This window comes from Bos indicus x Bos taurus, chromosome 17 (assembly GCF_003369695.1).
Source record: "Bos indicus x Bos taurus breed Angus x Brahman F1 hybrid chromosome 17, Bos_hybrid_MaternalHap_v2.0, whole genome shotgun sequence".
Classification (NCBI taxonomy): Eukaryota; Metazoa; Chordata; class Mammalia; order Artiodactyla; family Bovidae; genus Bos; species Bos indicus x Bos taurus.
In genome coordinates this window covers 67335015-67362279 of record NC_040092.1, presented here as the reverse complement: position 1 = coordinate 67362279, position 27265 = coordinate 67335015, and the positions used below count along the sequence as shown (strand labels likewise).

The 27265-nt window shown below is 34.9% G+C and overlaps 1 protein-coding gene across 3 annotated transcripts in view; it reads left to right on the top strand.

The window, feature by feature from the left end:
* The window catches only part of FBXW7 (F-box and WD repeat domain containing 7), a 226026-nt gene that overhangs the window by 155421 nt on the left and 43340 nt on the right, over window positions 1-27265 (top strand). Inside the window, exon 1 of one of the 3 annotated variants that reach the window (XM_027513449.1) lies at window positions 4521-4857. The exons of the other annotated variants lie outside the window; for them this stretch is intronic. Coding sequence (XP_027369250.1) covers window positions 4711-4857 — 147 coding nt within the window. The 5' untranslated portion in view covers window positions 4521-4710. Of the gene's footprint in view, window positions 1-4520; window positions 4858-27265 lie in introns of those variants that run through there. 3 annotated transcript variants of the gene reach the window in all.

Here is a 27265-nt window from a genome sequence, read left to right as displayed (position 1 = left end):
TTCTTTTTGGATGGATAGTGATATCTGGAATCTTAAAATGTTACAACACAACTACTAAGATGTTCCAGCTTAATTTTTAAATAAAATTTTGAAAAAATTTAAGAAGTCTTTGTAAAAATTGTTGAGGATTGTGTTTTAAAACATTCTAGTCCAAAATTACCATAGCTGGATTTTGCATCTTTGCTTTCTTAGTGATTGTTAAGGTTGAAATGTAATCCACAAAGCTCTATGGTTTTTTTTTTATCCTAGTAGCAATGGCAGCTAGCAGTGTTGAGCACTTACTAATGTAAAGCATTGTTCTGTGTCTCGCTTACATTAACTGATGCAATCTTGATAACTGTCCTGTGAGGTAAGTTCTGTATAGATGAAATTGAAGCATAGAGGCATCAATTTAAGGACATAGCACTAACAAGTGATGGAACCCAGCTTTGAACTATGGCAGTTTGACTCCAGCATCAATATTTCGACTGACTTATGATACTTCTGTAATATTTGATACCATTTTAAAAAGAGGTTGTCTGTTTTGAAAAATCCCAGTTTGGATGGGGGTTCATAATTAAGATTATCTTTAATGTTTCTAAAAGCATAATTTAGACCAAAAATTCTTTTTCTTGAACACATGGAACCAGCTGCATTTTAAAATATTAGCCATTGGGATTTTCCTACATGTTGTCTACAGTTTCCTTCATTGACTAGGGTTTTCTTCTGTATTTGAAGGTTTTGTATTTTGGTCATTTCCATGCTGATTTAGTGAAGAAGGAAATGGCAACCCACTACAGTATTACTGCCTGGAGAATCCCATGGACAGAGGAGCTTGGCAGGTTACAGTCCACGGGGTTGCAGAGTCGGATACGACTGAGCACACACACATGCTGATTTAGAACATTGCTTTACAAGTACTGTTAACCTGATTGCTCAGGAAAAAGATGAAACAGTAGTTTGGGAATTAGTACTCACTGTGCTCAATCACTAATATTGTCTCTTTTTCACAGAAGTGTATTGTAGACACGTAATTTAAGTGTTTGCTTGAGTTGCAGTGCTCCATACTATCCAGTTGAGGGCAGCTACTTCCTGATTTTAAAAATGAGTTGATAAAAAAACTTGATATCTAGTGTAAAACACAACATGTAATATACAAAACTGCTTTAATGTTCATTTCTATTATTACCATAAATAATTTCTGATGAAGTAAAACTAGTTTTTCGTTTTTAATTTTAATTATCAAAATTAATAATTTTGCCCTCTTAAAAGCAGTAAAATGAGCCCTGTTTATTTTAGTTTTAATTTCCCCAGTCCAAATTCCTTACAATTCCAAATCTCCTCCCCTTTCCCGGCTTTAGGATCAGAATCCAAGAAGATTAGAGAACTTCATGTCATCCTTACCTTCAGGCTATCTACCTGTAAATGCATGTGATTACAAAGTTTTTGGATAGAAAAGGGAAAGCTGATTTTCATCTTTATTATGGTATCTTTATTAAGTGCAAGTTGAAATTGGAGTTCATCTGATTCGTTTTTCTCTACAAAACAGTTAAACAAGTGGAATGTAGTACACTCTTCTAATTTTTCTGGATTGAAATAACACCATAGTTTAAAGTATATCTTCTGTGTGGTTCTAAGAAATGAATTTTGAGGGGTTAGTTAACTAATTTCAGAGATATCACTGAGAGATTTTTTTTTTTTTTAAGAATAATGTCAGTCTGCATAAAGCTGTATTAACAAAGTAGACACTGATAGTAACTTGGAGGAGGGTATTCTGCGTGAGCAGCTTCAACGAAGGGATTTTCCTAATAAGGAGAAAAAAACACTATACGACTGAAGGTTATTTTTTTTTTTTTTTTTTAAAGATTATACTTGTGTTAAGAAATAAAGTGAGCACCGGATGAAATGCCAAGACTAGAATGAGGCTAGAGACACTCATTCTGCAAGGTAGTAAATAGTTCAGTGGGGCCGTAGACGTGTTTCTTAGATATCAGTCTCAGCTTTTTCTGTCGTATCAACTTACAGTTTTCTAGTACCTTCTCTCCTATCCCTAGATCTCTATTGGTTTTTTCCCCCAGTGATTATAGTAGTATTCTTAGTCATTTACTTTTTTATTAAAACATTGTTTTTGTTGTGATTAAATACCTATAACATAAAATTTACCGTGTTTAAGGGTACAGTTCAGTGGCTTTAAGTGCATTAACAGTGTTGTGCAACCGTTAGCACTGTCATCTCCAGAATTGTTTTTATCTTTTCCAACAGAAATTCTGTACCCTTTGAACACTAGCTCCTCATTCCGCATATGAGTGGAATCATACAATATTTTTCCTTTTTGACTGAGTTATTTCACTTATCTTCAAAATTTACCTGTTATGTCTGAATTTTCTTGCTCTTCAGGCTGAATGATGTTCTTTGTTTGCACCCGTTCGTCCATCAGTGGCTCCTTAGGTGGTTTCCCCACCTCTCGGCTTTCGTGAATAATGCTGCTATGAACACGGGTGTACAAGTATCTGTGTGAGCCCTGGTTTTAGTTCTTCTGGGTGTATATCCAAAAGTGGAATTGCTGGATCATATAGTAATTTTTTGAGGAATCTCTCTATTTTCTGCAGTAGCTATGTCCGTCTTACATTCCCACCAACAGCACACAAGGGTCCCAGTTTCTCCACATCATTGCTAACTCTTATTTTTCTGTGTGTGTGTATAAGTAATAACCATATTAATGAATGTGCAGTGTGGGTCAGGTTTTGATTTGCATTTCCCTAATGATTTTATTAGTGATATTGAGCATCTTTACATGTGCTTATTGGTCTATATATATATATATGCTATGCTAAGTCACTTCAGTCGTGTCCGACTCTATGCAACCTCATAGACGGCAGCCCACCAGGCTCCCCGGTCCCTGGGATTCTCCAGGCAAGAACACTGGAGTGGGTTGCCATTTCCTTCTCCAATGCATGAAAGTGAAAAGTCAAAGTGAAGTCGCTCAGTCATATCCGACTCTTAGCGACCCATGGACTACAGCCTGCCAGGCTCCTCTGTCCATGGGATTTTCCAGGCAAGAGTACTGGAGTGGGGTGCCATTGCCTTCTCCAATATATCTATCTATCTACTTGGATGAATGCAGTTGTTTACTTTTGTATAACTAAAAATGTCACCTCTGCTAATGATTTTGCATTTTCAAGTATTAATTCATTTTAAATTGTGATGTCAGAGAAGGGTGTACTTTAAGAAAATAGCATCATGGCTGGACCAGGGGTATTTCTTGTGTGTGGATTGCCTTCCCAGCAACCCACTTGGTAATATTTAGTAAGATAGGTCTCTCCAGAATCAAAGAAGAAATCACCCATTTCTGACATTTCTCTTTTCTAATTCTCTCCATATCACATTCTAAAAATCTATAAATACAGTTGAGAAGAGCGAGAAGTGAGATGACTGGCTATTGGAAGAAGAAAATAGAATGGAAGGAGAGAACAGGCTAAGTGGCTGACCATTGTGAATGCATAGTTCACATCTGTTATCGATCATCTGTTTCAAAACTACTACCCATTCTCACACTAAGATTTTTTAAAATCTTCATAACGTTCTAGTTTGTGGGCTTGCATATGAAATGTAGCATAAAGATTAACGTGGCATAAGTGGTTAATTTAGGAAACTATTTGAGATAATGCTAGAAAGATGAGTTTGGGGCCACTTGGAGGAGAGTTTTCATCTCCAAACTTTATCTTAGGCATTGGGGAACCATTCAGAGCTGTTGAGAAGTGGATTGTATAGCACATTCCATCTCCATGTTTTAGAAAGATATATCTGACTGTGGTATATCAGAGAAATTAGGCCCTAAGTATTTGTGATGAGCTGGTTAGTCAGTATTCATTTTACTTTAGTTACACCACAGGTTATATTTATAAATATTGGGGTTTTAAAATATATTTAATCAGTCACGGCACTGTTATACTTTCAAGTGGAATTGCTAAGTATTTCAGAATTACAGAGCTTGAACTGAAATTTGCAAACAACTAAAATGTCACGTGTTAAGACTAACCTGCAGTGTTTATTATTAACTATCCAGAACTAGAGTTGATTTAATGTCTTAGTGAGTATGAGATAAAGAATGGAAGAGGAAAAGAGCTTACTAAAGACAAACACTTGAAGATACAGTGCTCATTCTGAATGAGGACATTCTAAGATAGGACAAATGTATGTTTATAGTTTTTGAGCATGCATAAATACTGCCCTTAAATTTGAAGCACAGTTCAAAACACTCCTAAAATAATAATGCTGATATTTGCTTAAGAAAGGCGATAAATATTCAAAAGAAAATACAGTGATTAACTTTTGGATTTTTATAGAGAAAAGTTTACTTTCACTTTCTAGGGAGTATACCTAGGTTAGTCACTGGAGAAGTTTTCAAAGGGACCCTGTAGCACAGCCCTGCTCTGGTTGTCTTACTGACTTTGTAAGGGAGGTTCACCAGCTGTTTGACTGGCAGGAGCAGGAGCTTTCACTTCAGTAGTTTATAATTCCTGGCTATTCTAGGATAGTTTGCACTTCACCAAGCCTCAGACAGGTCAGGACATTTGGTAGGAGAAGGTTGAAAGACAAAAGCAGCAGGCCTTGGGTTCTCAGCCTTTTTTTTTTAATTAGAAAGTTGTATTTTAGTTTGGTGGTTAGAATTTTTAGTAATGTGCCTGTATTACATGTAGAGAGTGTTCATCAGCCAAGAGGAGTTTTAAAATGTCAAAACCGGGAAAGGCTACTCTAAACCATGGCTTGGTTCCTGTTGATCTTAAAAGTGCAAAAGAGCCTCTACCACATCAAACCGTGATGAAGATATTTAGCATTAGCATCATTGCCCAAGGCCTCCCCTTTTGTCGAAGACGGGTAAGTCTCACACATTTGAAAAACAGGAATATTTGTTTAAATGAACTACTTCTGCCTCTTTTGGTGAAAACATGCTTCAAATTTCAATTGATATTTATAACTAAAACTATCAGAGCATTATGTCGCCCCTGAAAACTTCTGTAAGTGACAGTTTTAGTAACATGATAGAGAGTCTTGAGGGCAAGGTTACCTAATTTACCTTTTTGTCTCTCTCATTTATTTTTATGGTGTTAGAATTCTTTAAACTTACTTAAAATTAGTAAATTTAAAAACCATGTTTTGAAATATGTTGGCAAATGCTGAAAACCCAAATTTATTGTGTTTATTTTGTGGGAAAAGTAAAGAGCTGGCGGGACTGTCCTTTAACATGGGAATTACAGTATCTAGCTCTTATAAAGAGTTTATCTGGCACTTGAAGCTAGATTATTTTTAAATCACTATTTTTTAAATTAAACTTAACATAATAGAGACATTACTTTTTGCTGTTATGTAAAATAAAACTAGTGTGCTGTTGTGTGGCAGTTACGATATAGTTTATATATAGACAATCCTGAAGTAACAAACATTTTGTAGAATTTGTACTAATCTGTAATCAGGTTATGATTTTCTGTATGTTCTTCAGGATAACATTCTCATCCCCTCCAAGTTTTGACCCTGTAATTAATGGTTTTGTTGTATTTTTTGAGTTACTTCATATTGCCATTTTGAATTATTAACTAGAGTAATATATTTTAGATCTAGTTATGTTTAGGATCCTGAATACATTAAACCAAAAAATACCTGTCAGAGATGCACATATCCATACTATTAGTGTTTTAGTCCTTTTTAACTCTCTCCTCTTTTCTTTTAACTGAAAGACAAATATTCTATTAAACAAATAGGTTAACTTATAGTACCTGAAAAATATTTTTCCTCTTTATTTGCTGGGACTTAAATAGTCTTTGTAAAAATACGTTTTCTAATTACTTTAGTTTTTGAACTGTTTCTACTTCTACTCCAAATAAGTGGTAGCCATGTTGAAAAGCATTTTAAGTAGGTTTTAAATGTAATACAAATTAAACATTGAATATAAAATATAAATCTCTCTGTCCCCTCATTTTCTTCTTTACTATGTTTTCAGAAAGTGTTTCTTTTTTTCTTTAAATCTTTTCTTCTTTCGCTTTGTCACTTTTATAACTTCTGAATGAGGTCACTGCTCTGATTTAAGCGTTTACACAGAGGCCTCTAGTAGCCTCTTTAAGGTCATTAATAAATTATTTTTTATTTTAATACTTCTGTAAAAAAATATCAATACAAGTAAACCATCAAATTAAGGAAAATAAATTGGAATTTTTTAATTGAGGGGTTAAGATACTGTCAATCAAGATAATTTTTTTCTTGTTAAATATTTCTAATAAACTTAAGTACAGTGTATGACGGATTACTTCATTATGTCACAATGCATGTTTTCTGTCTTCATCTTTACATGAAACTTAAAAGAATCAGGAGCAGATTCTATTAAGAAAATTTAATAGACAACTTGAAGGCTTTCCTTGAGGGTTTCCTAGGGTCACTATTCAGTTCGACTTTTCTAGGTTACTGTTAACGTTAAATTATAGCCTGGCATTTGTAATTACAGAAGAGTACTAAATTTGAAAAGTAGAATTCGAACTAGAACATCATTCTAAATTAGGGGAAGATAGTTAGAAAACAGAATTAACACACTCATTTTTAGACTGCCTGCCAATAATTTACTATTGCATAACTCATTGACTCTGACTACTAGAAATATTAGAGGGCTAGTGTAATTATATCCCCATCCCCTCCTTTTTGCAACTGGTTAAGTAGCTTTAAATTGATTCACATGTTCTTTGTTGTTTAACTTACTTATTTTCCCTTAGTAATGTTAATGATAGACACTTTAAATGTATTTTTTATCAAAGATTTTGAAAAGACTTCTGGTGTTATATGTGATTAATCATATTTTGTATCTAACATCCAGTATATCTTTCATTTTTAGTCAGATTATTATACACTGGCCACATGTGTGTAGATTTCTCTGTTTTGTAGGCCATTTTTTTCTTCTAAGTAGTGAGATAATACTGTGTGACCTCTTACAAGACTCTGTGTAGGTTTGACCCGTTAAAAGTTGAAAAATATGATATTGCCCCTCCATTCATCATAGGTGTTGATCTATTGAATGTTTGCACAATAAAATAATTTTTTAAATTGTGAAAAATTCTTTGGAATAGTTTTCATAACTACAACTTCAATTTATAGCTCTTGAAATACTTTCACGGAATTAATTTACTCCATCATTAAGTACTATCAGTACTGCTAGTCTAATTTATTATTATGTAAATGATTTTGGTTTCTAAAATAACTGATCATCCTTTAAAGGGAGAGAAAATTTACAAGAAAAACTTGGTTTATAAAATCACTGGAAAATTGTTTTATTTTTCTTTGAAATTGGAATGCCTATATGGTAATACTCTATTTCCAAATCCTAAGATACATTATTTTTCTACATTTTAAACATGTATGAAATTAGGATATGTCTTGTTGGAATTTCATAGCTTATCTGGCACCATTTTTTGCTTTCTGATGATAAGAGAAATAATAGTATCTTGCAATTAATAATAGTATGTTGAAAGAAAATTCACTTGAAGGCTTAAATCTTGAACTCTTTTTGTTTTTGTTTGGAGACTTTTAAGCATTTACAACGTTCTCATGAGGGTATTCTTCAGTGTTACTTGTTGGTAGAAATTTCCAAATGACATGAAATTCATGGTTTATATCCAGGCTTTTAAAGATACCTGGTTGACTGTTGGTTTATAGAAAAATGTGTTTGAGAGTGCATTTATATTCTTGGATTTGAACCACATGCCAGTTGTGTAGCATAAGCAGCAGCAGCAGAGCTGAGTAAGGGAATGGGGTCAAACTGCTGGTGGAAGCTGTAGGGAGGTGAGCGGCAGGCAGTATGGTGCGGATGAGATATATGGACCATATATCTCAGGCAACGATGAGATATAGGACTAGTTTTCTGATAGTCGAAAATAATTTTGTAGTGGTTATATTCTATACCAAGTTCTGTTTAAAGTACCATGTCCATGTTTAAAAATAAATGCTTTGCTTTAAAATGAAAATGGAGATAAAATTAAAATAGAACATTTGTGTCATTTGAGAAAATATTTGAGTTAATATCACTCTGTGTATTGTTACCATTGCATACATGCATACTCAGTCGCTCAGTCGTGTCTGACTCTTTGTGACCCTATGGACTGTAACCCACCAGGCTCCTCTGTCCTTGGGATTCTCCAGGCAAGAATGCTGGAGTGCGTTGCCATGCCCTCCTTCAGGGGACTTTTGTGACCCAGGAATCAAACCTATGTCTCCTGCATTGCAAGCAGATTCTTTAGCGTTAGTTTAAGTCAAGGGTCCACAAGGGTCCTTTTTTTACAGAGGGCCGGCAACTATTTTGGGCTTTGTGGACCAGATAGTCACTATAGAACTACTGAGCTCTGCCATTGTTTGAAAGTAGCTGCCATTGTTTGAAAATGGACATGATTGTGTTTTAATAAAACTTTATTCATGAAACAGTGACATAGGTTTTTAGGATTACAGTACTACCATAGTAAATCTTCTTGTGCATACATCTTTTTGTTTGAATGTAAGTTTCAGTTAACAGTAAAGTTTTAGAAAGATTGTTAGAGCCATAAGCCTTTCATTCCTTTAGAAATGTTGATTCTCTCTTCTAATTCTTTTGTAGCTATGTAGAAAAAAATGTTTATGTGCCTAATCACTAGAATTTTTACATACTACTTATTAATTTACCTTCTCAATATACAGTTGTTGGTTAATCACTGAGTTGTGTCTGAATTTTTTGTGATCCCATGGACTATAACTTGCCAGGCTCCTCTGTCCATGGGATTTCCCAGGCAAGAATACTGGAGAGCTTGCCATTTCCTTCTCTAGGGGAACTTCCCAACCCAGGGATCAGACTGCATCTCTTATATTGGCAGGAGGATTCATTACCACTGAGCCCCAGGAAAGCCTTGCTATCATTGTAAAATAACCTACTAAATATACTGTGTATTCTCCAGCCATTTTATGTACTTTAATTAATTTTTAAATGTTTGTTAATATTGTAAGTTAGGTATTATCTCCACTTGGTATACTTGAAAGCCAGGCCTCAAACAAGTTACCTATCCCCAATTTTCTTGGTAAATAGTAAAGCTGGTGTTTAACCTCAGGACTCTCCAGTGCTACAGGTAGTAGCTATTTTCTTTCTACTATGTTTTTTGACCTTCTTTTTAAAATGAACTTAAACTGTTTTCAACCACTGTTTATATTTTGAAGGGTAAGCCTGGGAACATATCAATGTTGACATTGTTTCTTTGACAAAATCATTCAAAGCTTCAAATAATTGACCTAAAGATAACTTTGGTAGCATATTATTTTTATAGATTGAGTATTTTTTGTGTACTCTCTTTTTAAAATGTTTCATTTGTAAAGTTATCCCACAGATGATGCAGTGATTATAGTCATAAAAAACTAGAAATATTCAAAGAGTATATATGTTTATTGTCTTTATAAGCTGAGGGATGGTACCTGATAAAGAAAAAGTTATTCATAACCCTTGTTAAAATCAAGACAGATGTTCAGGAGGACTGTCGTGGTACATGTAGGGACTGTGACTATTCTGTGCATGCTGCGTTGCTTCAGTCATGTCCAACTATGTGCGATCCTATGGACTATAGCCTGACAGGCTCCTCTGTCCATGGGATTCTCCAGGCAAGAATACTGGAGTGGGTTCCCATGGCCTTCTCCAGGGTATCTTCCCAACCCAGGGATTGAACCCACATCTCTTTACATCTCCTGCATTGGCAGGCAGATTCTTTACTGCTAGTGCCACCTGGGAAGGGACTTCTACTAGGGAGGCTTGCAGTAGGGGAGGCAGATTGGGCTCAACTCTTACAAGTACGAATTTACAGCCATAAAGCAGGTTAGAAGGTCAGATGGTAGATAATTACTAAAATATCAGGGCTAACAGGATGACACTGGTTAAATGAATTAATCAAGGTGGTCAAACATCACCTGGGGGACGGGAGACTGGCGAACCCAGCAGATATGGAGGGGAGGTTCGGGTCCCGAGTGTGATCAATATCAAGGGTGGGGAATTCTGGTTAATATGATTTAGCAGGATTCTTGCTAAAATTTGGTTCTTGAGAACATGCCCAAGGGCAGGGCCTCGTTGAAAAAGAGCTCAAAGGAGCCTGATTATAGAGTTTGGTTAAGGAGAGAACCTTTGTCATACTGCCGGGTCTGTGTTTGGTAGGCAACCAGTCAGAACAGCGTGTCTGACAGATTAACCATCTTCAAACTGAAGTGCAGTTCCATTCTCATCGGTTTGTTCAATTAATACTTTTGCCTGTGATGACAAAAATTTAAAATAACATTATACGTCTCTTAGCTTCTGTATTCTCTTGGATTCAAGTTTTTTTCTTCATTGTTGAATTATTGATGATACTAATTTTTAAGAATACCCTGTATTCAAAATTTTATTCTCATTTAGGCATAATCTATTTTGTTGTTTTATATGTATAATCTTCAGTTAGTTCAAGCTATCTATACTTTTTTAGGCTCCTTTAATAGACTTTTCAGCATATATCTGCCAGTTTTATCAGACAGTTGTATTGCCTTTGTTTCAGAAAACAACCTCTCTAATTATTTACTCTACAGTATAATTTTCATTTGTATGAAGATTTTGTAAGCCATTATAAGTTCTGTTGTTCAAGCAAACTAGTGAGGTACTACCTTCCTGAGAAGTTTGATAATCCCCTAAATCCTCTGAGTTGAGTGATGATATAGAGAATTTTTATTTTCTTGGAATAGTTAATATCTTCTACTTCTCTTTATAAAAATTAGATATGCTCAGTATGTAAAATACAGAAGTGTTTCTTTTCAATTTTCCTAAATTATCAGTAATTCCACTGTTCACAAATAGCCACAATAAAAATTATAAGGAGATAATTTTTTAATTGATACTTTAATTCATTTCTAAGGTATCGCTGGTAGTTCTCTATGGCTGTAGTTATTCAAAAGTGTATTATAATCTGTCAAGTGGATGTATCATCATTTTCCTACTGTTGCTAATTTGGTCAGTGACCTGCTTTGAACTTTTTTATATATAAATCTTTAATGTCCCTATACACTTTATTCTGGAAGTAGAATTATTGGGTCAAGGAGTATGAATTTTTTTTTAGATTCTTGATAAATACTACTAAATTGTTTTCCAGAAAGACTGTATCAAATCAAAACCAACATGAGGGACTTCCAATGTTGTTTAACAAGAGAAAGAAATCATATTTTAAGCAAATTTATTTCTAGTATGACCAAGTTTTATGGATTTTACTTGATAATATATTTCAGTGTTTATTGTTCTAAGTTTTCTATTGAAGGAATGTTTTTTCATTTTGAGAAAATAATTATATATGTTATACTTAAAACTTCAATAGGAAAATATACAAATAGAACAAGAAATTATTTGTTGCTAATGTGATTTTAAAAACTTATTTCTGGAAAATAATATTTTCCATTGACCTGCCATGTATATTATTTTTAGCTATAATTTTCTTGTACTCTTCCCATAGTTTTAAAGCTATCGTCTTTTTTTATCTGCACAGATGATCCATATGTGTAGTTTTATAATTTATCATTGATTTATATATTTTTACTATCTTATGGTTATCTCAGTTTTTGTCATCTTAGTTTATACGTTTATATTTCTGAGTTTTAGTGTGATGTTTGTACAGTTTAAATGACAGCCTCTCCCAAAGTATATTGCTATTAATAATCTCTACTACAGGAGTACTTTTCATGCTAGCAAACGCAGCTGCCAGAAATACTTGCCTGTTTCTTAAAGCACTACAACTTGGTCTTACATTTCTGACATAGCTTTGCCTTTTGCCCCAATCCAGGTTTACCTTTTATTTTTATTTTTTAATTCTAGTCTAGCTATGATTAATTCTTTTTTAAAGTAGTTGTAGCAAATCTGCTCTTCTAAAATGTCTTGATGCCCAAAAGAGATTTCACGAGACTCAAAGTTTGTTTCATGGAACTCTTAGTCAAGAGGAAATAGTTGGATATTTCCTTAACCTACAGAAATAATGAAACCTTTAAAAAGCCAGCATCATGTTCCCCTCCCCCATACTGGTCTATTCTGTATCTGCCAGTTACATTTGTGCCACTTTCTCCAAATCCTTTCCATGACCTCACAGCCAAGCTTCTCTCTCTGGGTGGAACCTTCCTCCCGGCACTGATGCTTCCACCCTTGTCCTCGCCCACGAGGGGAGCGTACTGTAGCTGTGGCCGTTACCTTTGGCTCTTAGACTTCCATGGACTGTCTAGTGGTGGTATTTGAAAGTTTCCCTTAGTTGTCTTGTCTCCTCACTTGAGGCTATAAACTGTTAGACTTCAGAAATTATCTTTAATATCTTTTTATGTATGACCAATTTGTTGAAGTTTTTGTTAAGTCTAGAAAATTCTTTAAGGAGTTTTGATACTGTTAGAATATGACATGTTTTTGTTTACTAAATACTTTCAAATGACTGTGCAGCTGTGATTTTGAATATTTCATTTTCTAAATATAACTAAACTCAGATACAGTTTGATGCTTAATCTTAAAAGTAATTACTACTTAGCAGTTTTGAAAATGAAGGAGAAACAAACATAGGGTATACTCATTTAGATGGCACTTATGAGAGTCTGCCATAGCCAAAAAAGTCAGAAAATATGAAAACTATTACAAAACTTTGGAAAGAAAGAAGAACAGAGTGGTGCTGTGAGCAAGTTTGGAGAGTGATTTTAATAGATTCTCTGTTTTTGTTTTTTTTTTAAGTGCATAAACTAAAATGGAGCTTTCTAAAGTTTTATCCACACATGTATTCCATTGGAACTTGGGGAAAAACTGGCATTTCCAGATCACCTGATATCTTTTATTGTCACTGTATTTCATCAATAAAAGAATTAACTGGTTACCACATATCAGGAGATTTTGTTTTAAATCCTGTCAATTTCTTAAGAATGTTTCCTACATCATGCAGAAGATGAGTAAGCAGAATATAAACTTAAATTTTCTTGTGGTCTTATTTTTTTGTATTGTGCAAGGCAGTAGCTGTAAATAAAAAGATGATTCTTCCCTTCTTCCTGTGGATATGCAAAAGTGAAAAATCACAGTTCTCTTGAGCGTTTTATAGTTAGTGGTTAAACCATAAATAAACCCTTATAGTACAAAAGGGTAGTTGCTTAAATGGACTCCTACACCAAATACTGTAGGAGCATGAGAGGGCCACCTTGGTCTCAGTGCAATGGCTCAGGAAAGGCTTCACAGCACCTTTAAAACTGGAAGGATGTTGTTTGCTAAGCAGATGATCAGAGAAGTGGACAGAAGAAACTTGCGTTATTGCTTGGTCTCACATATTGGTTTTTTTTTTTTTTTTCACATTAATTATACTGCAAATTATTCACTTATTTCTGGATATGAGATTTATTAATAGTAATAAGAGTCCTGAAATATGTATTAACTTAGAACAGGGTTGGAAACTTTTCTAGAATCTGTAGATGTAACAGTGAAGCAGATGGACAAAGGCCATGCCCTCATGGAGCTTAGATTCTAATTCAGGGAAGCAGGAAAGTAATGCTAATGTTTGATGTTGCTAAAACAGGGTAACAGTATAATAGGGTCTAATGGGATGCAGGGAAGACACTGGTCTAAGTACTTTCCACATATGAACTCATTTAATCCTTACAATTACCTCATGAAGTAACAGACTGCATTATGTTCTCCCTGTTTTGTAGATATAGGATCCAGAGGTGTAGGAAGTTTAGCTGACTTGTCCTAGAGCTACTAGATGATGGAGCTAAGATTCTAACCTGGGTATCTAGCTACAGCATCATTAAAAACTATGGTATATTGACTGGATAGTGATTTGTTGAAGGAATGGTTTCAAGGGTTAACTTTGGCCATGTAATCCTAGATTTTAAAATACGACAGAGGATGAGATGGCTGGATGGCATCACCGACTCGATGCACGGGAGTTTGGGTGAACTCCGGGAGTTGGTGATGGACAGGGAGGCCTGGCGTGCTGGGACTCATGGGGTCGCAGAGTCGGACACGACTGAGCGACTGAACTGAACTGAATTCATATTTTGTTTTCACAATTTATGATGACCACAATCACATTGCTTTCTAGATGTTTTTGTCATCTTGTGATGTCAAAGTATTATGTTGTGCCTCAGTTGTCAGATATTAATGCAAAGAAAATTATTGTTTGTAAATCTACAACTACAGCATAGAAATAACTGCCATGAATTGTTACCCCCTTTTGTTGATAACAATCAGGGCAAGCCTATTTAAACTTGTAGGTCATATTTTACAGAAACTAACTTAGTTTAAGATGTGGAGTATGGGAGACAGATGAAGAATATGCTAGAAATAAACAGGTTACGAAGCTTCTGGCTGGGTAAACAAGTATGAAATAAACCTGTGGTCCCTTGTCTGCAGACCAAGAGTCCAGTAAGCCCTGAAAACAAAATGCTTTAACAAGTTATCCAAATCTAACCCTGACTAACATAAGACACTCATGTTTATTGTTTATCTGAATATTTGTATATTTTGCTACAGAAATGTTCATATGTGATATACTAGAAGTGTTCTGCCATGCACAGCATATGTCCCATGTTACCTTCTAAACTCCAGAAAGTTTTGAAATCAGGAACACAGCTTTCTCCAAAATTGTGGCACTAACTGCAGACAGCTATCATCCACATATAAAAAATGGAATATACTTTGAAATGCCAAAGTAACCTAAGCCTTATCTTAAGTCTGTCTGCATTCATATTTAAATGCTTTACATTAATACCTAAATTTTATTAACCCAAGTATGGGCAGCTCCATATAGTATGATGATAGTTCAGAGCTTATGTATTATTTTTCTTCAGTGATTAAATGCAACTTATACTAGCAGACTTTAAGTGAGGAAGGAGTACGTCAGCCGCTTATTTTTCTCAGTTTTCTGCTAAATATTAACACCACTAAATTAATTTTCATTCTGCTAATGCATATTAGGCATATACATCCTCCTTGCGTGTGATGCTAATGTAACAAAGATGAATGAGGCAGCAAAGACCTTCCCTTAAGAAGGCCACTGAAGCTTTTCTGTCTCTGAAAGACTTATCTTATTTTCTCCTTTCCATGGTCACATATCAAAATCAGAGGAACACGGATTAATTAATCTATTCAGTAAATAAGCATCTGTTAGTTTCCAGGCGCAGTTCTAGATACAGTATTGAACAAAACAGAAAAAAAAAAAAGACATACTGTTTTTATAATTTAGTATTTCAGACCCTGAGATTTCCACCTCAGTGTGGACAGGATGGGCTTTCCAGGTGACTCAGTGGTAAAGAATCCGCCTGCCAATGCAACAGACGTGGGTTTGATCTCTGGATCAGGAAGATCCCTAGAGGAAGAAATGGCAACCCACTTCAGTATTCTTGCATGGGAGATAGGCTGGTGGGCTCCAGTCCATAGAGTCATAAAGAGCTGGACATGACTGAGCACACAGGCACACTCATGGACATCATGTTTGGTCTGCTTCAGGATAGAGTGTGTCACCAGACACTTTTATTCAGTTGTGTACTTCTCTTTCGGAGAAGGCAGTGGCAACCCACTCCAGTACTCTTGCCTGGAAAATCCCATGCAGTCGCTAAGAGTCGGACAGGACTGAGCGACTTCACTTTCACTTTTCACTTTCACGCACTGGAGAAGGAAATGGCAACCCACTCCAGTGTTCTTGCCTGGAGAATCCCAGGGGCTGGGGAGCCTGGTGGGCTGCCGTCTATCGGGTCGCACAGGGTCGGACACAACTGAAGTGACTTAGCAGCAGCAGCATCAGTACTTCACATTTCCAAGAGGGTTGGTGATCATTTATTTGTGTTATGGTTTCTCCATATGTATATAAGGATGCCTCCATACACATACATATTAATACATATGCACACACTCTGCCTTACTTGATAGCATTATGTTGGTAACTTAATTGAAAAATATTATGATCTATAAGTTTTCAAATACTGCTGGGTAGTATCCAGCATAGAATATTATCTTGAGGCTCTGAAAAATTAAATATGATGCCATACTATTTTGTTTTTCATGTTTTTGCTGGAAAACTGTAGTCTTTAATATCAGGCTCGCCACAGTGATTTCTTCCTGGATTGTTCCTAAGTCAGAATTAGAGTTCTTGACCCTATCCCTGACCTTTTAATGGAAACTTGCATAAATGAATGTGTCTCACATATAAATCAGTTAAATAATGGTAGATATAATTGTGGCAGATGTAAATAATGATACTATAATGTAGGATTTTTAAAAAATGTGGTATGTTTTTCTATAGGAGTAATACTAGAAAGGACTACCATTTGTGGTAAAACCAATGACATTCTTAGTTTCTTTTACAAGAACTTAGCAATGCAACACATCTCTTTATTTGCATATATAGCACTTTATTCCTACAATGGGTAAAAGGTAAAATAATTATAGTAGGTTTTTTAAAAGTAAACCTAAGATTAGATTAATAAAAGTTTTTCTTGTGGTTTTGGTAATGTCTATGTGTGTAAGTGTTTATGTATACGTTTATGAATTTTATTGAAATTTTTTTAGATCTGGGGGAAACAATTCAACAGTATTTCTCAGACATTAATATACAAGTATTGACCTCAAATGCACATAGCTTATTAGCCATTTGTTTATTTACTTATGTTTTTTATTGACCATGTAATGTTGTGGCTTCTCTGTAGCTCAGACAGTAAAGAATCGAGTTACAGTGCAGGAGACCTGGGTCTAATCCCCTGGGTCAGAAAGATTGCCTGGAGAAGGAAATGGCAGTCCACTCCAGTATTCTTGCCGAGAGAGCTCCACGGACAGAGGAGCCTGGCGGGCTACAGTCCATGGGGTCACAAAGAGTCGGACATGACTGGGCAACTAACACTACATGTAATGTTGGGGAAATCTATTTTGAGAGAAAAAAAATATATATGATAATGTTGGATGAAATTCTCTTAAACTTGTTCTCCTTACTAGTCTTGAAAATGAAAATTGAAATCTTTGGGTTATTCCTATATTTAATTACATTTTTATGTGTGGATGATCTCAGATTATTCACTTGGGAGCAATTTAAACAGCTTAAGCAGCTTTTCAATAAGCCACAGATATCTCTACATTATCAGTTCAGATTTTAAAATGTCATTGTTACTACTAGTTTGAACATGTAGGGGCAGTATAGTACTGTTTTTATAAATCTTGTCTGAATTTGTGAGTTTTTAAAAAATCTTTTAAGTGTTGTTAGAAGCTTTTTCTTTGAGGAGGTACAACTTCATATCTTATTTTTTAAAGGATAATTGGTACTCTTTTATTAAGTTGGGACTATTCTTTCAATTCGGGTTCTTTTATATATATATATATATATATATATATATATATATATATACACATATATATACATATATATACATACTATACTATACAAAAGCTTTTATATTATATAAGCTCATGGCCTTGATTTATATTTGAAGTCAAAGACTGTGTTAAGCTAGTTAACAGGGAAAATGCATTTTTATGGTTAGACAATAAAATAGAGGACAAGTAGATTCACAGAAATACTAAAATCAGTGCAATTTTGTTCTTATTCATTCTGTACCAGCCTTTCAAAATTAATGGTTAATCATGAGAATTTTAAAAGTTAAGTCTTAATTTTTCAACCTGGTAAGTAAACAAAACTTAAAACTCCTAAACACTTACTTTAAGATTCCTTACTGTGTAAATAATTTTTCAATAACAAAATGATTGAGTTGTTATAAAATTTATAGTAGCTTTTTTTTTCCACTTAAGGCAATCTACATTTAATAATTAAAAAGCAACAACTGAGTAGTTATCTCTTCTATCCATTCCATTTATTTATTCCATCTATTCAACAACTTTTACAAGCCAAGAACTTCTTTAGATGTTTGGAGTACAACAATGAATGAAGCAGACTCAAATCCTTGGCCTTTTGGAGATAATATCAGAGTGGTAGACTGTTTAAGAGCATAGAGATAGTCATTTAGACTGGGCTGAAGTTTTTAGCTTCATCCTTTATTAAGCCTCTGTAGGATGGAGATAATAATAGTACCTACTTCATAGGATTGTTTTAAGGGTTAAATGAAATAATGTATAGAAAGTATAGTTATATGATAAGAGCTTAGGCACAGTTATGAAGTCCACATAAGAGATATTTAGATGTGCTGGTAAAAATTGTAATTAATTCTCATGTAATAGCACTTACTTCTTTCACTATGGTTTGTATTTTAAATATGTTTCATTTTTAGTTTCTTTAGATTGTGAGAGAAAATGCATAACACCAATTTTAAATGGTCATTTTTCTTAAACAGTTTCCTGAGTGACTGTTAATCTCTAAATGGAAAGATACTGCACATAAAAAATTAATATGCTCTGTATCTACTTATATTCCGTAGATTCATTCAGTGTGACTCTCATGTATATAAAACTTAACCCCAATATGCCTTCCTGAATTAAGAAGGTAACATGTGCCATCTTAGTATTTTGTTTAGAGTTTCAAATGTGTTGGCTTCAAATATCATAAACTTTTGAAAAATTAAATTTCTATATAAAAATTAAAAACATAGTTTGTTGGTTCACATGTTAGTGGCTAGAATGTCTAAGAAAAAGTTTACATAATGGTTTTTAAGTTTTGTCTCTCTCTCTTTCCCTTAAGGCCCCAAAATATGTTAATTAAGAAATGGAACATAATTTGTTAAAATCTTTGAAAACTGGCTTTTCCAAATGACATCTGGTATATTATTACTATATAAGAATTGAGATTTAAAAAGTTAAAGAATGGGTTCACAGGTCTTAACAAAAGTACTTAGAAATTTTAGATCTATCTTTGGTATCCTGTGCTGCTCTTATTTCTTTTTATTTTTCAGTTATGTGGAAACCCCACATTTAACACACATGTGCATACACAGGCACAAATACACATCCCCCAAATACATACAAATAAAATTCTCATCACCACCACCTCCCTGTTTAATAGCTTATCTGCTCTGTTCATGCGACAACTGCTTCATTGAGGGGAAGTTGTTGTTCTGCTGTTTTCATATTAGCTTTGTTATCATGCAGGATTTTCAGCTGCTCATGCTCATTACCATACAGCTGGTATGTAGAAACGAGAAGGAAGCAAGCAGAAGTTGCACTGTCTACAAGAATAAGAAGCTCTCTTGCAGATGGGGTGCTGGCAGATGGGGCATGTGTTTGAACAGGTTTTACTAATAACAGAATGCATTAAAAATCATTCTGAGAAAGTCTAAGGTCAGTGCCATGAATTCAGAGCTTGAGAGGTTGTTCAGCTTTTCCTAGACCTTTTTAGAATATTAATTAACTCTAATGCAAAAAGGTAATAAATGGCCAACCACAACCTCTTCCAAAATTTTCTTTATCGGTTTTCCTTTTTAAAATTTTAATGTGTTTTGTTTCTTTTTAATCTGATTTGAAATGCACTAGTACTGTTAGCTAGTGTTTTCCATCATCTTGCACTTTATTTTGTAGTCTTCAAATATATTTAATGTTCCCAGAGTATGTTTATATACAAAAGTGTTTTGATACTGTGCTCTGAACATGTAAACATTCTCTAAGCAATGTGATGCCATTCTTCAGTTTTGATATATGAGAATTTGATTAGAAGAATAAAACGAAAGAGGATTTCGAAATCCATGCTTGTAGTGTTGACCGCATTGAAGATTAAGATGAGATATGTTCTATCTGCATTCAAAATTAAGTGGTGGAATGCCCCACGTGTATCTTTTGTTAAAATTAGTACTTGTATATTTTTCATATTCACAAAACCAAAATGAATAAAGTAGTAATTTAAAAAATATCAGTAGTCTTTAAAGGATATTTCAGTAGGATCTCAGTGTTTTGACCCCTTTGATTAAATATACTGCTTCTTGATACATCCTGTCTCAATGGGAGATGGTGATAAAAAGCAGGTAAAGCCATGTAAGGCTAGGCAATTATATGTAAGATATTCAGTTTTCGATTCAATTTTAGTGAAAAATTAAAATTAATTAAATTTAATGAAAAGCCTGTTGTTCTGTTCATAGAGATTAAGATACATATTGCCAAAGGTTTTATTTTTAAGCATATATTAGTTATAATGCTTTTGGTAACTCTCAAAAACTTTCATGCTATAGATTTCCTGTCAGTAAAATAGACACACAAAAATGCGATCTGTTAGGTTAATACCTGTGAATCAGTAGAACGCTTGATAGGTGAGATCTGTCGTAAATGGTGTACTAAATATTGTTAAAACTGTATGATGCCTTTACAGGTAAAAGTTTATATTCTATTGTGCATTTTTAAAGGTATAGGGAGTTCTAAACCACGTTGCCTTTTAAACACAGGCAATAAAGATAACTACATTTTCATCTCATATCAAACTGTATTATTTTCTTCCAATTTAATTTATACTTAAATTGTGTAACTGATAAATATGTAGAAATTTTTATTTTTCCTGAGAGGAGAAACATATAAAATATTATAAGTAATAATATGTATAATACAATACTAAATAAATAATAAATATATGACATTTTATACATCATCTTGCCTTATTCTGAATTATGAGTTTTTCAAATTATGCTGAAAATTAATCTTTTTCAATTATTAATCTCTGTAGTTCTGCCATCTTAGATATCTTACATTCTTAATTATTTCATATAAATATTGTTGATATTCTGATATGTGCAGGAAGTGTGTGAAAAGCTGAGGTACAATAGGAATCAAAATAGATATGGTCAGTGCTTTTATGGAACTTACCGTCTAATGGGGAAGAGAGACAATTACTGTGTCCACACTGTGACAGGGTGTTGGGTTCAAGCCCTGTGATTCATAGCCTTACAATGGGGAGGAGGTGGCTCTGTGAAGGAAAGTAGAGACGACCTATGCACAGGTAATTCCCACATTGTATCTTCTCTCTGGACCTTTTTTCTGAGCTCCAGAGCTGATTGGAACGTGATAATGACTTGAGACCTAGATGTCGCAAAGACACCTCAAACCAAATAAGACTGAAAGTAGAACTTGTGATCCTCCCTGTGCTAGAAAACAGAAGTGAACACTAACCGTGTTCAGCGTCCTGTGTCATCTTCCATCCTATTGTGTAAGAAACCTTCACTGTTCACTTCTATCCATCTCTCTAGTCCAGGCCAGCATTTCCTCTTGCATGGCCTGATGGAATAGCTTCCTCTCAGTCTCTCCGCATCCACCCTCACTCACTTCCCCATTCTGTCTTAACATTACATTCAGAACAGTATTGCAGGTTTATCTTGACTAACTAATATTTTCATTACTCTTATTACAGAGACCAGAATCCTGTATGAGGTCTTACACAGTCTGGTCGTTCTCTACTTCTCTAGCTTCATCTTGCACCTGCCATGGTATCCTTATTCTGTGTACCGCAGCCCTATGCGTGCCCCTTCCCACCACACAGCATAGTTGTTCCTTTAAAGAAGAGAAGCCTTCTCTGAACCCCAAACTAAATCAAAACCCTACTTACTGGTTTCCGTTCTGCTCTGTTTTATCGTCTTTCTCCCCTACTACATGGTGAACGCCAGTCGTGAAGCAGCCACTGTACTTAATTTAGCTTATGGAGAATAGGCAACCAAGTGAATGCTGGATGAATGAGTGTCTCTGGTCATTAAAATAACCATATAAATCTAAATTTGTTGTAATTACATATCCTAGTATAGATAATATAATTATGTATCCTAGTATATCTAATATAGATAATTAGAGCCAGTCGAAAGAATAACATGTAGGATAGACTCATAGAGATATGCGTGTGTCCCCAGTGATGTTTACTGCTGGAAAGTGATAACCACACACAGATCAAACTGATAGTTATTGAAGATGGACTGGCTCTTAGAAAAAGGTCACGTGTGATGAAATTAAGAAACACAGCCAGAGTGATAATCACGTACTGAAGAGTATGTTCTGATGTACTCACATGGGAAAGTGCTGTGTTTGTGTGCATGTGTACATATGCACGTGTATATGCATACGTACATCTGTATGTATGCACACACGCACATATACATTACTTGGTTAATAAATGTTTTTAAGCTGTCTACTGAACTAAAAAATTAAAAATGAAAAAGTCATAATTCCCTGTTAAGTGTATTTGGGTTAGAGTAAATAGTAAAGACCACTTGAAGCAGTTTCTTAGGTAAGTACTATGATATATAACTTTTGCCTGTTTTGCTATAGTGTTCACATCATTATGGTAATGGTGAAAAACCCAGTAGTCTCTTTGAAACGACCTTCCAATGGAGATACTTTTGCATATTCTGTTCTCAGCTCTTTTTCATTGTTTCACATTTGGAGGAAATAAAGCATGGAACATGAAGAAATAGGGTCAGGAGCTAGAAGTTCTTAAGGGATTTGGGAAAAGGAGGCAAAACTCATGTATTGTTGTGAGCACCTTCCATCAGACTTTCTGCCTGTCTGCCTATTGATGGCTGTGGAGCCTCAGTACAGCGTCCAAGATGATGGGAGCAGTTCTCCGCCAAGGAAGTATCAGCAGTAGAATGTTAACTCTTTTGCTAGCTGCTCTTAGTAAATTCCCACAGTAAAGTATATCCAGAGTCACGGTTAGCTGTGTAGTTTGTCTTTTCTTTCTCTGTGCCCACTGTGAGTCTTAACATAAACTTCATCTACACATCATGTGTTTGCACACTGAGATAGCCTGGGAAGCATCCTAAAGATTTCTTAACTAACAATACTTCTTCTTATTTATATATATATATAGAAAACCCTATGTAAACTGGAGACCAAGCTCTGCATGTGGTTAAATCTCAGTTACCAATTTAATAGTTGTGTGACCTTGGGAATGTTACTTCAATTCACTGTTCCTATTCCGTATCTGTAAAATGAAGTCATAATCATACCTACTTCATAGGTTTGTTGCACAGTTTACTGAGTTAATATAAGTAAAGTACTGAGAAGAGTGCCTGGAATATAGTAAGTTTTCTTCCCTGTATACTTCATTTTCTTAGGAGAACATCTTTTTTTTTTCACGTTGCTTATTCAAAGTTGAGTATTTTTGATAGCACTGAAGGAGCACTCAAGTCAGATTAAAATCTAGTGTTTATTTTTTCTTTCTTTTGGTTTAAAATTTTGCCATGGGTGCAAACTTTTTTTTCTCTCTCTAGTCTATGTGTTGTCATAGAAATTGGGCAGTTTTATTTATCAGGTACATTGATTTGTCATTTTTTTATTGGCTTTTCTGTCCTTCTCAGTTGGGAAGTTCTCCAGGATAGGGACTGCATCTTGTTCAGTTTTGTATACTTTTTGCTTAGAGTCTGGCTTTCAGTATCTCTGGATAACTATTTCTAGAATGTGGTAGTCTAGATCTATAAAAATAAAATGTTTAAGTCACTATTTAGTTTTCTCTCCCTCTTATTTCATTGTTTAGAAAGTAGAGAACCATTCTACAACTCAGGATTCATTTGGATGACACTGATAATGTTAAAATGAAATTGGGGGTTAGAAGATCACCATAAATTTTCCTCACAGTAATTTCCTTTTCCTTTGTTACTTTTGTATAAACAAATATAGTGAACTTCACAAAGTTAAGGTCTTTGAAATAAATTAATGGGTGAGGAGTAAATTATATATCTTGGCCTAATGGAATCTATTTATTATAATTGTTTAATAAAAGCTAGTTGAGTAAAAGTATTAGAAAAGGCCATCTAATTTTAATCTTTGCTTTTTTATATTGTGATCATGATGATAAATATGTCTTCCTTTAACATCTCTTGGAAAATATTTTAAGTTCTTGATTTGCTATTTTGTGTCTTGATAGAATCACTTTAAAGGAAAAGTTTAAAATGAAGAGGGTTGTGTGTATCTTTATCACAAGAGCTAAAAAAATACTACAATTTTAAGAATATTCTAAAGTTCAGCATCTTTTTTGCTATCTTTGACTTTATATCCTTTGGTAGACTTAAGTTATTCCTTACAGGATTTTTTTTTCCCCATGTTGTAGACATGTGAACGCGCATTGACTCAATAAAAATAAAATTTAGATTTAGTTTTTTTTAAAACGTTCTCCTACCACCATGTAGCAGTTTTCAACAGACAAGTCGTGGGCATAGAGCGGTTCATAATTGTTGCACGCAGATTTGTTTCACAGTCATCATGCCATCGTTACATACCATGCTTGTTGCACGCAGATTTGTTTCACAGTCATCATGCCATCGTTACATACCATGCTTGTTGCACGCAGATTTGTTTCACAGTCATCATGCCACCGTTACATACCATGCTTGTTGTATGCAGATTTGTTTCACAGTCATCATGCCACCGTTACATACCATGCTTGTTGCACGCAGATTTGTTTCACAGCCATCATGCCATCGTTACATACCATGCTTGTTGCATGCAGATTTGTTTCACAGCCATCATGCCATCGTTACATACCATGCTTGTTGCACGCAGATTTGTTTCACAGTCATCATGCCATCGTTACATACCATGCTTGTTGCATGCAGATTTGTTTCACAGTCATCATGCCATCGTTACATACCATGCTTGTTGCATGCAGATTTGTTTCACAGTCATCATGCCATCGTTACATACCATGCTTGTTGCACGCAGATTTGTTTCACAGTCATCATGCCATCGTTACATACCATGCTTGTTGCACGCAGATTTGTTTCACAGTCATCATGCCACCGTTACATGCCATGCTTGTTGCACGCAGATTTGTTTCACAGCCATCATGCCACCGTTACATGCCATGCTTGTTGCACGCAGATTTGTTTCACAGCCATCATGCCACCGTTACATGCCATGCTTGTTGCACGCAGATTTGTTTCACAGCCATCATGCCACCGTTACATGCCATGCTTGTTGCACGCAGATTTGTTTCACAGCCATCATGCCACCGTTACATGCCATGCTTCCTTGTAACTGGTGGGAGACGGATGATGTCCATTCTACAAAAAGAAATGTTTATAGAGTCATGTGTCGAGTGTGACAAACTTGGAAAGTTAATTTGTAAACATTTGGAGACCTTGAGTATTTATAGATAAATATTTTTTTAAGTTACGTGCTAAGTATTAAAGAACTTTTTAATAAAATAAACTTATAAGTAAAATATTTCTGTTACAGTGGTGTTGCCAAGATACCACAGTGCTCCTAAACATCAATCCTCGAGTTCACTGCCAGTCAAGGCCTGCTGTAGATCACATACCTTTTCAGATTAATAGTTATTCTGAAAATGTTTCCACGACAGGCAGAATCTGTCAAACCCCACTCGTGACTACTTCCAGCAGTATTTCTTTGTATTCAGATTTTATTTACTGACTCTTCAAGCCTTTTGGAATCTCCTGAAATGGTAAGGGATCATGTACGTGTTATGCTAGTCATATAATTCCTGATAGTTTCAAAGCAAAGAATGCAGTTTGTTAAATTATATATACAGTAATTGCTTTAAAATGTAAATTGATGTTTCTAAAATGAATATTTTGAATCCTCCTTTTTAAATGTAGTGGGGGCATGATTACTAGGTTCTTCCCTACTCACTTGACAGCTACATCAAACACTTGAATACTTAAAGAGCAGGCAAGCTACTCTAAAATAAGTAAAGAATTGATTAAAGATCAGTATGATGTACACTTTCTAGAGGAAGAATGCAGTGTGTTTTATGTTTCTTCCTGGCCTAGCACCGATATGGAAGAGATACTTAATAAATGTTTTTAAATAAGGGAAATAAGTTCAAGTTCATAAACTTGATTCATAACTAGAGTTTTAAAAGATTGGTTTAAGCTCTCCCTTCTTATTTTGAATTCTTCTGTAAAATATTTAAGGTACTTGAGAAGAGATGTTATGTTTTAAAAAGTACAATAAGTTTGAATCTGGATTTTATGTATCTGCTAGTCAAATATTTATAATTGAACATAGTTATCAAAATGAGTGATCCAGGATCACAGAGTTCAGAATAACATGTGTTTTAGGTTAAAGATCCTGGATAACTACAGTGAGTTTTAGTGAACGTTTACCTAAGAACATACCCGAGGCTGTAGTAAAATTTATTTGAAGGCTTTTTCCAACCTTGAGATGCTGTGATCATGTTCTGAATTTCTTTATGATCACGAGGAAGCAGTCTTTAAAAGTGTACCATGGGTAAAATCATTTTGCCTCCAATAACTAAGGGTAACCACATCTTTCACCATGGTAGACATTTGCTAAGGTAAGGCTGGCAGATACATTAACAGTCTGTAGAGATCTGAGGCCAGAATCTATCTCTTTCTGAAAAACAGCAAATTATCAAATGGAAAGATAGAATCAGGGTATAGAAAGTGCAAGAGCAAGGAAATAGAGGGATGATATGGTGGATGCCCTTTCATTCTTACAGGACTGAGTTACAAGATATAAAGGTGTTAGAGTGGTGCTCGGTGCATGGCACAGAATAATTATTACCTACAACTCCAATCCTCTTCTTTTCCAACCTTAGGAATCTTTTGGAATGGGTGCTACATTTGAGAATTAGTTTGAGGTGATGGGTGATAAGAGAAATAGAAAAGTAATTGTACATGAAAGAATTGAAAAGATTTTTATTCATTTTCTCTGTATATCAAATTTCAACATGTGAGAATTACTTTATGAATGGTCTTCAATTTTATATACATTTTTGAAAATATAAAAAATAACATAGAGCCACTTGAGAATGTCCTTTTGCAGTTCATTTGCACATCTGTTGTTTAGATGCTAAGTCGTGTCTGACTCACTGTGACCCCATGGACTGCAGCACGCCTGGCTTCCCTTCACTGTCTCCCTGTGTTTGCTCAAACTCACGTCCATTGAGTCAGTGATGCCGTCCAACCATCTCATCCTCTGTCACGCTCTTCTCCTCCTGCCCTCAGTCTTTCTCAGCATCAGGGTCTCAGCTCTGCACATTAGGTGGCCAGAGTATTAGAGCTTTAGCTTCAGCATCAACCCTTCCAATAAATATTCAGGGTTGATTTCCTTTAGGATTGAGTGGTTTGATCTCCTTGCAGTCCAAGGGACTCTCAAGAGTCTTCCCCAGCACCGCAATTCAAAAGCATCAGTTCTTCGGCATTCAGTCTTCTTGTAGAGCTTAGAATTACATGAAATTACCTTGTTCATTTATTAGCTCATTTATTAGTATGCATCACCAATTCAAGGAACATGAATTTGAGCAAATTGCGGGAGATAGTGAAGGACAGGGAAGCCTGGCGTGCTGCATTCCATGGATTCACAAAGCGTCGAACACAACTGAGCTACTGAACAGCA